The following is a 12,971-nucleotide window of genomic DNA, read 5'->3' on the forward strand; positions in this document are numbered from 1 at the left end:
TTCATTGCATTTGCAATAGTTTCTGCAGAGTTGTGCGCGGCATGCCTTCGTCCAAATGGAAGAAGGCAAAAGGAGACAAATTCACGAAAAATGTGAACGAATGGGTCTGTACGCAGAACAGCAACAACAGCGACAACGACAACGTTGACGATAGTGACGGCGACAAGCATGGCATAAGACGAAGTTGCCGGGCAAGACGAAATGAGTTGTAAGTAGAATGAAAAGAATTACATCGCAACGAAACGAATCGTTCGTTTGTGAAACGGTTACACTGAAACCAGAGAGTTAGTGTGCAGTTTTGTTGGATAGTTGAAATGGTTTATTAAATTTTCCTTGAGATAAATTGCAGCAGTTTATTTAAACAAAAGTTGGTATGTATGACGGCGCTCGTAAGTGGTGTGAGTTCGCACACACCCCGCCCGCCCACTCACATACACACCATCGATCGACCGTGCAGAAACAACTGCGACCAGCACAAAATGCAGAAGAACATATACACAGTACAAAATGGCATTGGAGCCAACATCACATTTTAGCCAGCATCAAATTCATGCCGTTGTGTGTGCCTTGAAGACAAATACAAGAACTTCAAAAATGTGAACGTTCCAAATATTCCCGGCGTGCAATGTACGAAAATCGAATAAAAAGAGCTCACAACAACAACAAAACGAATCGCAATGGCACCGAAACACACTCTGTGATCTATATATAAAATGAAAATTGGCCAATAAAAATTTGTTTGCAAGCAGTTTTTGACATTAGTCGTGATCGCATAAACAACAACAACTAGGATATAGTTCCACCATAAACTACAAGTTGTCGTTGTCGATTCCACATCTTTTTTTGGCTGCCATTGACTTACTTGCTACACACAAATGGACGTGATTGCTGCACTATTTCGTACGATTTTGCTAACAAGAAACGAAAACATCGCACACCATCCTCCTGAACTCTCTTCACCTTTTTCGCATTCAAATGGGCAATAATCGTAAGAACGATGAGACGAGAACGGAGAAAAGCCAATACAGATCATGAGATCTATGAAATGAGATTATAAAAAAAGAGATGGAAAATGCAAATAACATTTGCTCGTTGAAGCGCAACGACAATAAATTCCATGGCAGTCAAACGACCAACGACGACAAATCAATGCGAAATTTATTTTTATTGAATCAATGTCGAGACGAGCACCCAAAACCAATCACATACACATACAACGCGGGGGCAAGCATTCAATGGAACAGTCAAATCAATAAAAAATGAGATGCAATGAAATCGAAACGCGAATTTCACATAAAACACCAAACTACTGAAAATGAATGGCCGATTAAAATGTTTGTTGCTGGCCTTAACAGAAATCACAACTAACCGATAATAAATAAATCAAGAGTCGATTTTCACGATGACATATCTACCGATTTTTATTTATCTCTTCCTCTCTGTCGCTCTCTATCTCCCTCTCTTGCTTGCCGCTTCGATCGCATCAATTTGAATTTCATATTTTTAAGCTTTTTGGTGCTGACACCGCGTTCATCGAGGTTTTTTGGTGCTTGTGTGGGTTCAAAAACACTGATATTGAGCATCTCTTTAGAATATTCTTCAAAAGATTAATAAGAGCCTGTTTGGGCAGATTTTTGGGTGCACATCCAATGGTGTTATGAAATTCCACGATTTAATTTAGTTTTCAAAAAATCTGTTTCATATATTCAGCAGACTGAACACATTTTTTTCGCCTGGCATATTAATCAAACATTTTAATTGGAATTTGAGAAGTTTTGGTCTGTTATTGGCATTCTCGCACTTTTATTTTCATGATGAATCATATCGTCCTATTCACCGCCTCTCTTTCAATTACTTTGAATTTTACAATCCAATTAACGATTTGAATGGTCTCAAAAAAGCAAACACAGGAAAGAAAGACTCGAGAAACAGTGAAAAAAAAAGAATAAAGAGAAACACATACGTATTGATAAACGGCTGACTGCACAAATAAAAAAATCAAATATTGAAAAAAATGATGAGTACCCAGCCAAAATCCTGACCATAAACCAGACAATATATTGTACTAACTGGTCAATTGAGCTGACAGTATGTTAGCCAGCTAAATAGGCTAAAACAATAGTAGTTATTATACTAACGTACTGTCAGCTCAGTTTACTAGTTAGTTCAATATATTGTGTGCCATAAACCTTACTGTGGAAGCGATGTGACTTTCCTATACAAAGTCACTACTAAACTTTGTTCAAGGTATTGGCCCTCTATCAATGTTTCTGGTTACTAAGCAGTTGACATAACATCACATCTTGTCAACTGTCTGTGAATGATACAAACTCGTGTATTATTAGTTCGGAGAAAAATTGTTAGTGGTGCTCACATTGGAAAAAAGAAATTCGTTTGCTTCCATCCATTGCCATAAACCAAACAAAGTAAGCTTTAATTTTTTTTAATGTCATCTTGTTGATGCCTTTTACTGATTAAACGAACAAAAGAGTAAGAAAGTGCAAAAAGATTTCTCCCGTTCATTTTTAGTTTTTAGAATTTAGAATTTTATTGCTACTAATAAAACGTTTTCTTGTTTGTCGCAAATGCATTTATCGCATTACCTAGGTATTTTAGATCCAAAGTCGAAAAGTTATAATTAGGAACAATGCATAATAAAAATAGTTCGTAATTAGTCTGTCTTAATGCTTTCAAAATGGCTTCTTCTTGTTGTTTTCACATTTTATTTGTTGAAGTTGAATAACTTCAAATCTTCAAAGGAAATTTTCTTCAAATTCAGTCGTGAACACGTCTTCGTTAAGAAAACACCTTGTGAAGTTCAAGTGAATTCAATTTTGTACTTGGTTATCACAATATTTAGATGTTTTGTGCATTTGGTTAATTTTTTAAGTTGTGCCTTATATTAAATTGTTTGAGTCTCAAAAACTAAACTGAAAGCTTCCCTTTAAATTTTCGTCGAGAATCATATCATAAGAAACTGTTCGAATATGTCGGCCGATGATTGGATGCAAGAACTGGACAAAATGTTGACGAACATTGAACGCCAGGCGATGTCTTCGCTACGAAATATTAGTAACTGTTTCGAACAATCAGGTCAATCGTTCCACCAAGCACATCAGAAATATTGTCTAAAGCGCTCAATTGACAGGTAATTCATCCTTGAATTTTGTATTTTATGCCCTTCATTAATGATAATATCTTCTTTTCTTTAGATTAAATGAAGTTTATTCCAAATTTGAATGTGAATCGTCGTTCAGTTATCGTCAAAGTAGAAGTGTCGCTCCAATTTCAACCGACAATAACAACTCAAATGCAATTATTAAAATCAGCAATGATGAAGACTCAGATGAAAGACCTAGCACCAGTTCGCAACCATCCAAAGAGAATCCGTTTCGAAATGTTGATCGTGAGATTAAAACCGAGGATGATCATGACGAAAGCAATGAACAAGCTTTTGTCGGGGAGATACCCAATGTGGAAATTAAAGAAGAGGATATGGAAAGTGATGAGATTCCGATAGTTCGTGTTCCGGCCAATCAACTGACCCGTGCATATAAGATAGAGTCAAACTGCTCTGAACGTGTCAAAATCGAAAGTGACGAAGATCATAACAAAGAAAACATTGAAAATGTAGCGAAGCGTGTACGATCGAATTCTGCGAATATTTTAGATAAAATTGGTGACAACAACGAAACAAATGTATGTGAACCATACGGGAAGAAATCAGGAGTATCTCAGGGAAGAGTCGAATCGAAAGATGCAAGTTGCGAAATCAGTGAAGAAAATAACGCAAACAAGACGAACGAAGTGAACATTTCCAAAGCTGCTGTTGAAATGAATTTAGCAAGAAAAGTGAGAAGTGGTCAGTCGACACTTGAGAAGTGGTTTTCTCAAAAAAATAAAAGTAATGAAAACAAAGAGAAATCCAATAGAGAAATCGCTGGCCAAGCAGAGAAAAAGAAAACGGACGTTCAGAGATCCCACAAAAAGTTAGAAAAAATCTCGAAAATATCTAGTAATAGGAAAATTCACAGTCGAGTAAAACCACACGAATGTGGTCGATGTAAGAAGAGATTTACACATAAGAGAGATCTCACAATGCATATTCGAATTCACACTGGAGAAAAACCATATCAATGTGGTCAATGTATGAAGAGATTTAGTCGTCAGAGTCATCTCAATGTGCATATGAGGACTCATAAGGATAGTCTATTCCACTGCTCAGGGTGTCATCGTGGATTTTCACAAAATATTGAAAAAGAAGCACATGAAAGGGAGTGTAAACGACGTCGATATGAGTGCTATCTTTGCAACAGAGACGAAAATAAGAAGAAGTTTGCTATGGTTTTTTCAAAGAGTGCGGTAGAAATTCATATGAGAATACACACTGGAGAAAAACCATATAAATGTGATCGGTGCAAGAAGGGATTTATTCGTAAAAACAATCTCGCTGATCATTTGATGATACACACCGCAGAAAAACCATATAAATGTGATCAGTGTAAGAAGCGATATGGTCGTAAGGATCGTCTCGATCGGCATCGGAGGACTCACAAGGATAGTCTGTTCCACTGTTCAGGGTGTCATCGTGGATTTTCACAAAATATTGAAAAAGAAGCACACGAAAGAGACTGTGAACAACGTCGATATGAGTGCTATCTTTGCAACAGAGACGAAAATAAGAAAAAGTTTGTTACTCTTGCAAAGAATACACTAGAAACGCATATGAGAATACATACTGGAGCGAAACCGTATCAATGTGATCAGTGTAAGAAGCGATTCAGCAATAAGAGTGGTCTCAATGTGCATATTCCAATTCACACTGGAGAAAAACCATATCAATGTGATCAGTGCAAGAAACGATTTAGTAAAAAGGGTAGTCTTACTATGCATATTCGAAGTCACACTGGCGAAAAACCATATCAATGTGATCAATGTAAGAAACGATTTAGTCGTAAGGATTACCTCACTGGGCATATTCGAAGTCACACCGGAGAAAAACCATATCAATGTGATCAGTGCAAGCAACGATTTAGTAAAAAGAGTAATCTCAATATACATATGAAGACTCATAAGGATGTCACAGCGGATTTTCACAAAATATTGAAAAAGAAGCACATGGAAGAGAGTGTAACCATATAAATGTGATCAGTGTAAGAAGCGATTTAGCCATAGGAGTAGTCTCAAAACGCATATGAGGACTCATATTTTATCATAAGGATAGTTTGTTCCACTAACTTGGATTTTCAGAAAATATTGTAAAAGAAGCATTTGGAAAGGAGTATAAAAGTCTCTTAATAAAAAACCTCACCATCAGTGTAACTCAAAATAAGAAGAAATTTCTTGCTGTTTAAAGACTTGAGAGAAATGGAATCAACATAAATGTAAGATGTGCATCTAACTTGAGTTCGATCAAAGTTCCATCGAAAAGAATTAAAATCTAATAAATTGATAAGATAAATAGATAAGTTTTTTATATCTATATCTAGATATCTGAATATATAAATAAAGATACGTATCTAAAAAAACACTGGCGCTGGACATGCGTTATCATTTTCACTTTGAACATTTCTTGGAAGGTGTACGAAGATTCATCCACAATATGTTTACCATGCGTAATCGATAACGTTTAGTTACATCGCCTTCAGTTTGTGTAATCGACATTTCCCATATTATGACCATCACTTGTATATTATTTCAATAATAAAGTCCAATGATTTAGTAGGTCTTTCTCAAATTTGAGATTATTTGAATTATTTATATCACAAAACTAATGTCAGATTCAGTTTTCTCTTGAATACATTTTTTACTTTTCCGCACACACCTAGTGTTTAAGGGGAAAGTATTGCAATGGGTCACGTCAACGACACCTCAAAAACATTTGTTCTGGACGTTTCTGAGGTCAGCGAACCCGAATCACATAGACTTAAAAACTCAAAAATACGAGAAAACCGAATCCGAGGTTAGTTTTGAGATACAATCAATTTTTGATACAGTTTCCTTGAAAAAATCACGAAAAATTTGAATTTTTGTATGGGAGCCAAGTGTTTCAAATGTGAAATGTCTTTCGTTCATCATGAAAATGTGAAAAATCTTTTGCGAAAACTTTTGCTATTAAATTAAAGAATATTTCGATGCCAAGATTTGAACATATTTTTTGACCTCGAACTTAACGCCACTTGAAAGGCTTGAAAAATCGAACAAATATTATTTTGAACTAGCTTAATAGAATACGCATCTACCACCGTGCGGAAAAGTTCATCTTACTCCTGTAAGACTCTTTATTTAAATTTAGGATTTAAAAAAATCGACTCAATTATAATAATGTAAATGGATTCAGATCACCAAAACAAAGAGGAAAAAAAGCGTGGGCTATACAGCAAACTGATAAAGACTTTGATTTTAAGTCATATGGTACAAATCAACAGCTTTTATACCGATATAGCCATAATGAGCAATCAGAATCTGCAACAAGCAAGTGGTACTTTTTTAGTGTTTCATCGGTACAGTCACCAGCATGTAACATTTATCCACATAAAAATGTTGTCTAAATTTCAAAATACACAAAAAAATGTTTTAAAAATTAATTTTTTTTATTAAAAATATAGTCCATAAAATGGTTGGTCTTTTATTTCCATAAAATACAAGGATACCGGAACCGGTTTTTCAGTTATTGTTCTATTTCAGGTAGAAGTGGTGATTGTTTTGTAAGCAACAATTGATGGTGAATTGTCGAAAGTTTGAAAGCATTGAAATGGAGCTGTCGCATGAGCGCTTATTCCATTTCAATAACAGAATGTTCGATTTTACTTTGCTACCAACTGCCAAATGAATGAAATCGATTTTGTGTTCTGAACACTTTGGAAAGTTGATGCGTTCGTCGATGGAGAGAAAAAAATGGTCGATTGTGTGTAGTAAAATAAGGTTTGAAAGGTGTATATGTACACAATAACGACAAAACTCACATCGAATCGGCTTTATCTCTGTGTGTGCCGACAAAATCGCTTTTAGAAGATAGATAGACACCCAAAGAGAAATAGAGAGAGAGAAAAGGAAAGTAATGGTTTGTTTGGTATTCTGTTATTGATGAAAGGTAAGCATTTTGTTGTCAGTTTGTCGATTGCTTTTAAGCGAGACACAAAATTGCAAACGCAAGCGTTTACACGTACATTTTGCTCGTGGTGCTGTTATTGTTTTGAAGCATTTAGTAGGCGGTTTAATGAAGACAAGCATGGATAAGGAAGCACGATTATTGTGCGTATAACGATACTTTTGTAAATCGAAAAAAAAAATCCACTGGCTTCACACGAGCGAATGTTGGGATGAAAAGAGAAACAAAAAAAAAACGATTTTTTGGGAGTCATTGAATCAATCGTGTACAACGACGACGAGATACGCACAAAAATAAAGCACAATTTCAGACAATATTTCTCCCTTTTGTTCTCGCTCTGTCCTTCTCTTTCGTTCTCTCTCTAGCCCACCTCTTCTTCCAACTTTTTCATTCGATGCAAGCATTGGGAACAAACCCAAACACACACCATCGAGAAACAGTTAATGTTTTTTGATTCTCCTCTTGTACTATGTTTCAATTTATCTTGTATATTCATTTTGTCGTTTCGCTTGGTCGTTTTCCGATGGATACTCGCTTGTTCGTTATTTCAATGGAGTTTTCAGGACGAAACTTTTTCATTGGAAAAAATATCCCGTTTTATCAGTTGGTGGTGTGTATAGTAGAAAAAAGCAAATTACAGCAAGAAAAAGCTTTAGCTTCGGTTCGATTGTGGAAATGATTTTGGTTTGTTAGTTGTGTGTGTGTGTTGTCAATGAAATGTTTGTCATTCTGTGTTCAGGCGTTTTTCTTGTATTATTTTTTTCTTTCTGTGCATTCTTGCTTGTGCTCGCTCATTCTGGTATACACAACAAACAAAACATCGATATAAACTCATATGAATGCTTGTTGGAATGACGTTGAACGGAAAGTTGGCTTTCACAAGCACACATATTCATTTCCAACTTGATCGAATTTATTTATCTTCATTTGAGACTGTACGCGAGTATTTGCGTCACATAAAACTTTTGTCCTTTTTAAATAGTAAATACCGCACGTTTCATCTTTTCTAGATTTGGTATGTTGCTTTTTGAATGCATTTATGTGCGCCAACAACAACAAAACAAACAAACGTACAACATTAGTCGAACAATTTTTGATATCCATTTATCTTTATATAATCACTGAGCGTAGCACAAATGGAATAAAATTCGAAAAAGGGAACGAAGACGTACAGAGCGAACCGTCAAAAGTAAAGAAAGATGAAGCGACCGGGAGCAAAAAGTGGAATTATGGCAAAGAAAAATGATGAACCCAATACACACTCACATACACAAATAACATCAACAAATGGCAATGCACAACATAGATGAAAATAAAATGTTGCTGTTTCTCTCGTTACACGAAAAAAAAAAGTAGAAGACAACAGCAGAGCGAAAAAGACGACAAAAAAATGGCTGAACACGATGAGATGAGAAAAAAAGTCGAGCGCAAAAACTCGACAAAAATGCGTTTTCATTGCGAACTCACACAGTGAGCGAAATTCGTATTTCCGTGCTTTCTCTACCACAAACTTGCGCCCGACCGGCTGCACAAAACAGTTCGCTTGCTTCTGTTTTGCCACGCTCATAATTCTGCACAGTTTAAATATGCTTTTATTTCACTTTTTTCCACTGCTCATGAGACACACACACACAACAAAGCGAAATTTATTTAGCTGTCGCTTCTTCAACTTCGCCCATATTAACTTATTTTTCTTCATTCGCTCGATCGATTCGCGTTAACCAAGCCAATGTGTCTTTTGTGTGTGGCACACCAAGTTATTTCAAGAATTCAATTTCGATAAATTAAATAAGAAAAAATTGCTGTGGAACGCGCGCGCATTTATTTCGATGATGACGGTGGCGGCAGCGGTGGTAGTCAAGGAGGAAGCAATCGATTTTGTTGAACGTCGCACGCAATTTATCCGAAGCGGTTTGATATGTATTTTTTGGCACAATGAAAATTTCGCTTTGTCGTCATCGTCGTCGCAAACAACTGGAGTGGAAAACTTGGTCGCTATCGTTTCGGTTAGCTGAATGCTTACTTTTTTAATGGCATGCAATTAATTTTCAAGCATAATTTCATAATAAAACTAACTCATGGCAGATTCACCATCACTACCGCCAACGGCCACATCGCCGTCACACAATCCAGAATATTCCAAGATGAAACTTTGAACGAAGTCAAAAAGCTTAAAAACTATATTTGCACACACCATGTTGACGTTTTTCCGGCGAAACGGCGTAAATTGCCTAACGCCCAAGATTGATTGGAATTATGATGGGTTTTCTATGGTTTTTGATGTCTCACTGCTTCGAATATAATGGACGATAAAATGAATGCAAAAGCCTTGAAGTCAAGAGAGAAAGAAAGTGAGCAATTTTCATTCGATGCCAACGATGGCCGTCTAGACTTTGGTTATTTGATTGCAAAATACGGCCACGAGTTGTAGAGAAGGAGGACGATAAAAACCAAGAATAGATAGAAACAGAAAATAATAATAGAAAGATAGAGATGGAGAGAGAGAGAGCGGGGGGTGAGAAACAAAAAGAACGAGGTAAAGCAAAACGTTGATAATCATAAAATCGGTGCTTATGAAATTCATACGCACGCATAAAATCTTTTGGTGCAATTTGATACATACACAAACCCCACTTGAACCGTGGCTTTCGAAACTATAGCTCGATATAATTTGATATGAGACTATTGCCATGTGGTAAATTACCAACCCAAAAATTATCTCCAGCAAATGAATCCATTTTTTCTCGTTTTTTTGCTCTTGCACATTGTTTTGGATGCGGCGGATTTGGGGTGAAATTGAATTTCAGTTATAATAGCATTGAACTTGAGTAAATTTCATGAAATGTGTCCGCTCCGATGTAATCACATTGATGTAATATTCGTTGTCATCGGTCGACGGTTTTGTGTCACTTTTAATTTACGCCTAGCGTTAAATTGGCGATGATTCGGAGTGTGACAATCAATTTTTTTTTCGTCACTGCATGCTTCACTGTTACTGCGTGAGAAATCTCACTTTTGTGCCTATTTCATGCGCTTTTCTGCGACGAACAAAGAGAGAGAGAGAGAGAGAGAGAGAGAGAGAAGGAGGTAGTGAATGTGCGAAAGTGCGAGTGAGGAAGAAATAAAAAGAAACAGATAAACAGAGAGCAGTACAAAAAGAGAGAGAGTGTGAGCGAGAAAGAGGGAGAGAAAAATATAGACAAAAAGAAAGAGAATGAGTGCTGTGTGTCCAAAATCGAAATTAGAGACCTCGATGGAGATTTTAATATGCATGTCAATGAAGCCGCGTCGGGACTCAAATGCCCCAAGCAAAATTGGTCGGTCGTCCATCATTCATGTATGCGTTCATGATCGCATTCAACGACATTGATGCTCTGTTGACACAAAACGAGGCGAAAAATACCAATTAATTCCAATTCTTGGTCGACCTCTGCAACGCAACAAATAACGCACAACAAAATAATAATTGCATGACAAACACAATGCGAACAACAATCACTCGAATAACTAGTGGGTGAGAGTTGAGCTGCTATGATCTTCAATGAATAGCCAAAGAAGTGGCCAAATGACACGAACACAAATCGGACGAAGGCGAGAATACCCACACAAAAAAAAGTAATCGACTCGTCTTCACTTCATTTGCCTTTTCAATTATTTTCTTATCTATTGTTACACCCGTTTCTCGTTTCTCACATCGCATCTCATCATCTTCAGTGATGCTTGAAATGCAAGCACAAGAGCACAAGAAAAAAGAAGAAAAGAAAACGAAGAAGCAAAAAAAATAACAAGAAAACACATCAACAACATATACTATTATCACAATAGAGGATATTATTTTGATGAAAGCGACAAGAGCGCATTTCCAAGCGCTACGATGGCAATGCTGCCATTGGAAGTGAGAGCATTTTTTCCCTGCCTCAACTTTGCAGTGTTCCCAATTTCACTAGCTAGGAGCACGATGGAGCTTTCGATGCTGTTGATGGAAAATTAGATGGTATGATTTGCACCGATTAACATATCACCAACGAAGATTCCAAGAAAATGCCAACACAATACAAAATCTTATGCACAGTTTTTTTTCTTCGATATATTCGAGAAAATGAGCGCTATTGTTAACTAGATGAATGTTACGTAATAATCTTGATTTGGTTCTCAGGATGCTATATTTAAATAAAGACCCATTGATTACGTGAATCAATTGCTTGGTGTACTTTTTTTTCTTCTTCTGAATGTTTTATTGTGTGTTTGGCGATGCAGACAAACAATGCACGGGCGTTCATCTCTCGCTTTCTCTCTTTCTACCTCTAGTTTGTGTTTGTTTGTATGGGAGTCAATTTCTCATATTATCGATTGTTATACACACCGAGACCTCTTTAACGATATGATATGATGCGTTGTGTATGGCTGTTGTTGATGTGAAATCATCAACGATGATTACGGATGACGTTAGTGATGAAGCCATTGTCAGCATACAAACAAATACATTCACAACGTGCAGGCATCGAGCCAGCGCCATTCATTTCGCCCATAAATAGAGACGGTGATTTTAGTATCACATAAGAGTGATTCTATTGTGTTGTGTTCGCCCATTGATCTACACCCGTATCGTATGCAAATATACACGGCAATCTATTGTACATCTATCGAATATTGTGCACCAAATGGGCTCGAAATTCAACAATAATGTCCCGTTTCTCCTTGTCTTCTCTCTTGCTTTTTTGTTCCCATTCTTGGTTTTCTATTCGGGATCTGTGTTGGCCGACCAAACAAATTGATAAAATGTCATGAATATTTTACATCATTTTCATTGTCGATCGAAAATTGGTTGATTTTATGGTGCTGCAAATGGGATGGGTGGTATGTGTATGTGTCAGATACTTTATTAATGTCATTTGGGCTAATGACTGGTAAATATAGTCGTTTTGAAACCCCAAATTGTCGAACATATTTTCCATCGCACTCCACCCCGAAACGATTGAATTTGCGTTTTTTTTTTTGAAAAGCATAACACAACCAATTGAAAACAATATTTCCCTTAGCTAGAAGATGAATGATAAATGATTTTTCTTACGACCACTGGAATTTGTCATTTTTTCCACGCTCACTCTCTCGAACCCCGTCTATCTGTTTTTTCGAACATATGTTGCGATGCGGTTGTGTTTGCATTTCATGCGTAATGCCATGTAATTTTTAAGCCTTTTTACAGTGTTTTCAATCAACATTTGTAGGTGAGTGTGTGTTAGAGAGAGAGAGAGAGAGCATTTGTGTATTTTAACAATGAAGCCAAATAGTACCGCATGAAAATATACTCGAAACAGATGCTCGCTCATTTTTCATGGACGCTCTCACGTTTTACACTTGGCGCTGGCACAAATTTTATCATAAAACCCATTTATTTTAAAAGGAACTCGTACAAGTCGCTTCATCACAAATGCTTTCTATACACATGTGAATGAAGCAAGATATGCGATATATGTGAGGATATGTGTGTGTGTGTGTGTGTGTGTGTGTGCTTTCCTCATTGCAAGCCATTATCCATTTAACCTCAGTATGAAGTAGTGGCTTGAGCTATTTTCTTTCTCTATCTTTCCTTCTACTTCTTCCTCTCTCCCTCACCCCACCTCTCTTTCTCTCTCACCCTGTCTATCTCGAAATTGCACTCTTTCTGTTTCTGTCTCTTTTCACACCATCACAATTTATGGCTGGGAATTTTTCAAATTGACGGCATATTTTCAGTCGACCTGTTTTCCAAAGAAAATCAACTATATACGCATATCTACCAAACGAACTGCGCCCCGAAACGTTCAAACGGTATTGTGTGGGTTCACAAAGCTTCCGTCATTGTTCTTCTTTTTTTTCT

General features: G+C 36.7%; 2 protein-coding genes across 2 annotated transcripts in view; one reads left to right on the top strand and one right to left on the bottom strand.

Annotated features, from left to right (window-relative positions):
* LOC116347487 overlaps positions 1-12,971 on the bottom strand; it is a 125,122-nt gene that overhangs the window by 87,052 nt on the left and 25,099 nt on the right. The window lies entirely within an intron of this gene.
* On the top strand, positions 2,988-5,142 carry LOC116347445 (zinc finger protein 2-like). Its single transcript, XM_031778022.1, has 3 exons — positions 2,988-3,148; positions 3,213-4,198; positions 4,385-5,142. Exons 1-3 carry the CDS (start codon positions 2,988-2,990, stop codon positions 5,140-5,142), a joined length of 1,905 nt encoding a protein of 634 aa, XP_031633882.1.

The sequence above is a fragment of the Contarinia nasturtii genome, unplaced genomic scaffold (genome assembly GCF_009176525.2).
Source record: "Contarinia nasturtii isolate CC-2019 unplaced genomic scaffold, AAFC_CNas_1.1 Cnas_scaffold_1905, whole genome shotgun sequence".
Lineage (NCBI taxonomy): Eukaryota > Metazoa > Arthropoda > Insecta > Diptera > Cecidomyiidae > Contarinia > Contarinia nasturtii.

Bases quoted from the DNA above. Each gene is read 5' to 3' on its own strand.
- LOC116347445 (XM_031778022.1), top strand. From the start codon at position 2,988: ATGTCGGCCGATGATTGGATGCAAGAACTGGACAAAATGTTGACGAAC. The intron at 3,149-3,212 runs GTAATTCATCCT...TCTTTTCTTTAG, and splicing joins CTAAAGCGCTCAATTGACAG to ATTAAATGAAGTTTATTCCA. The intron at 4,199-4,384 runs ATAAGGATAGTC...ATATGAGAATAC, and splicing joins CAATGTGCATATGAGGACTC to ACACTGGAGAAAAACCATAT.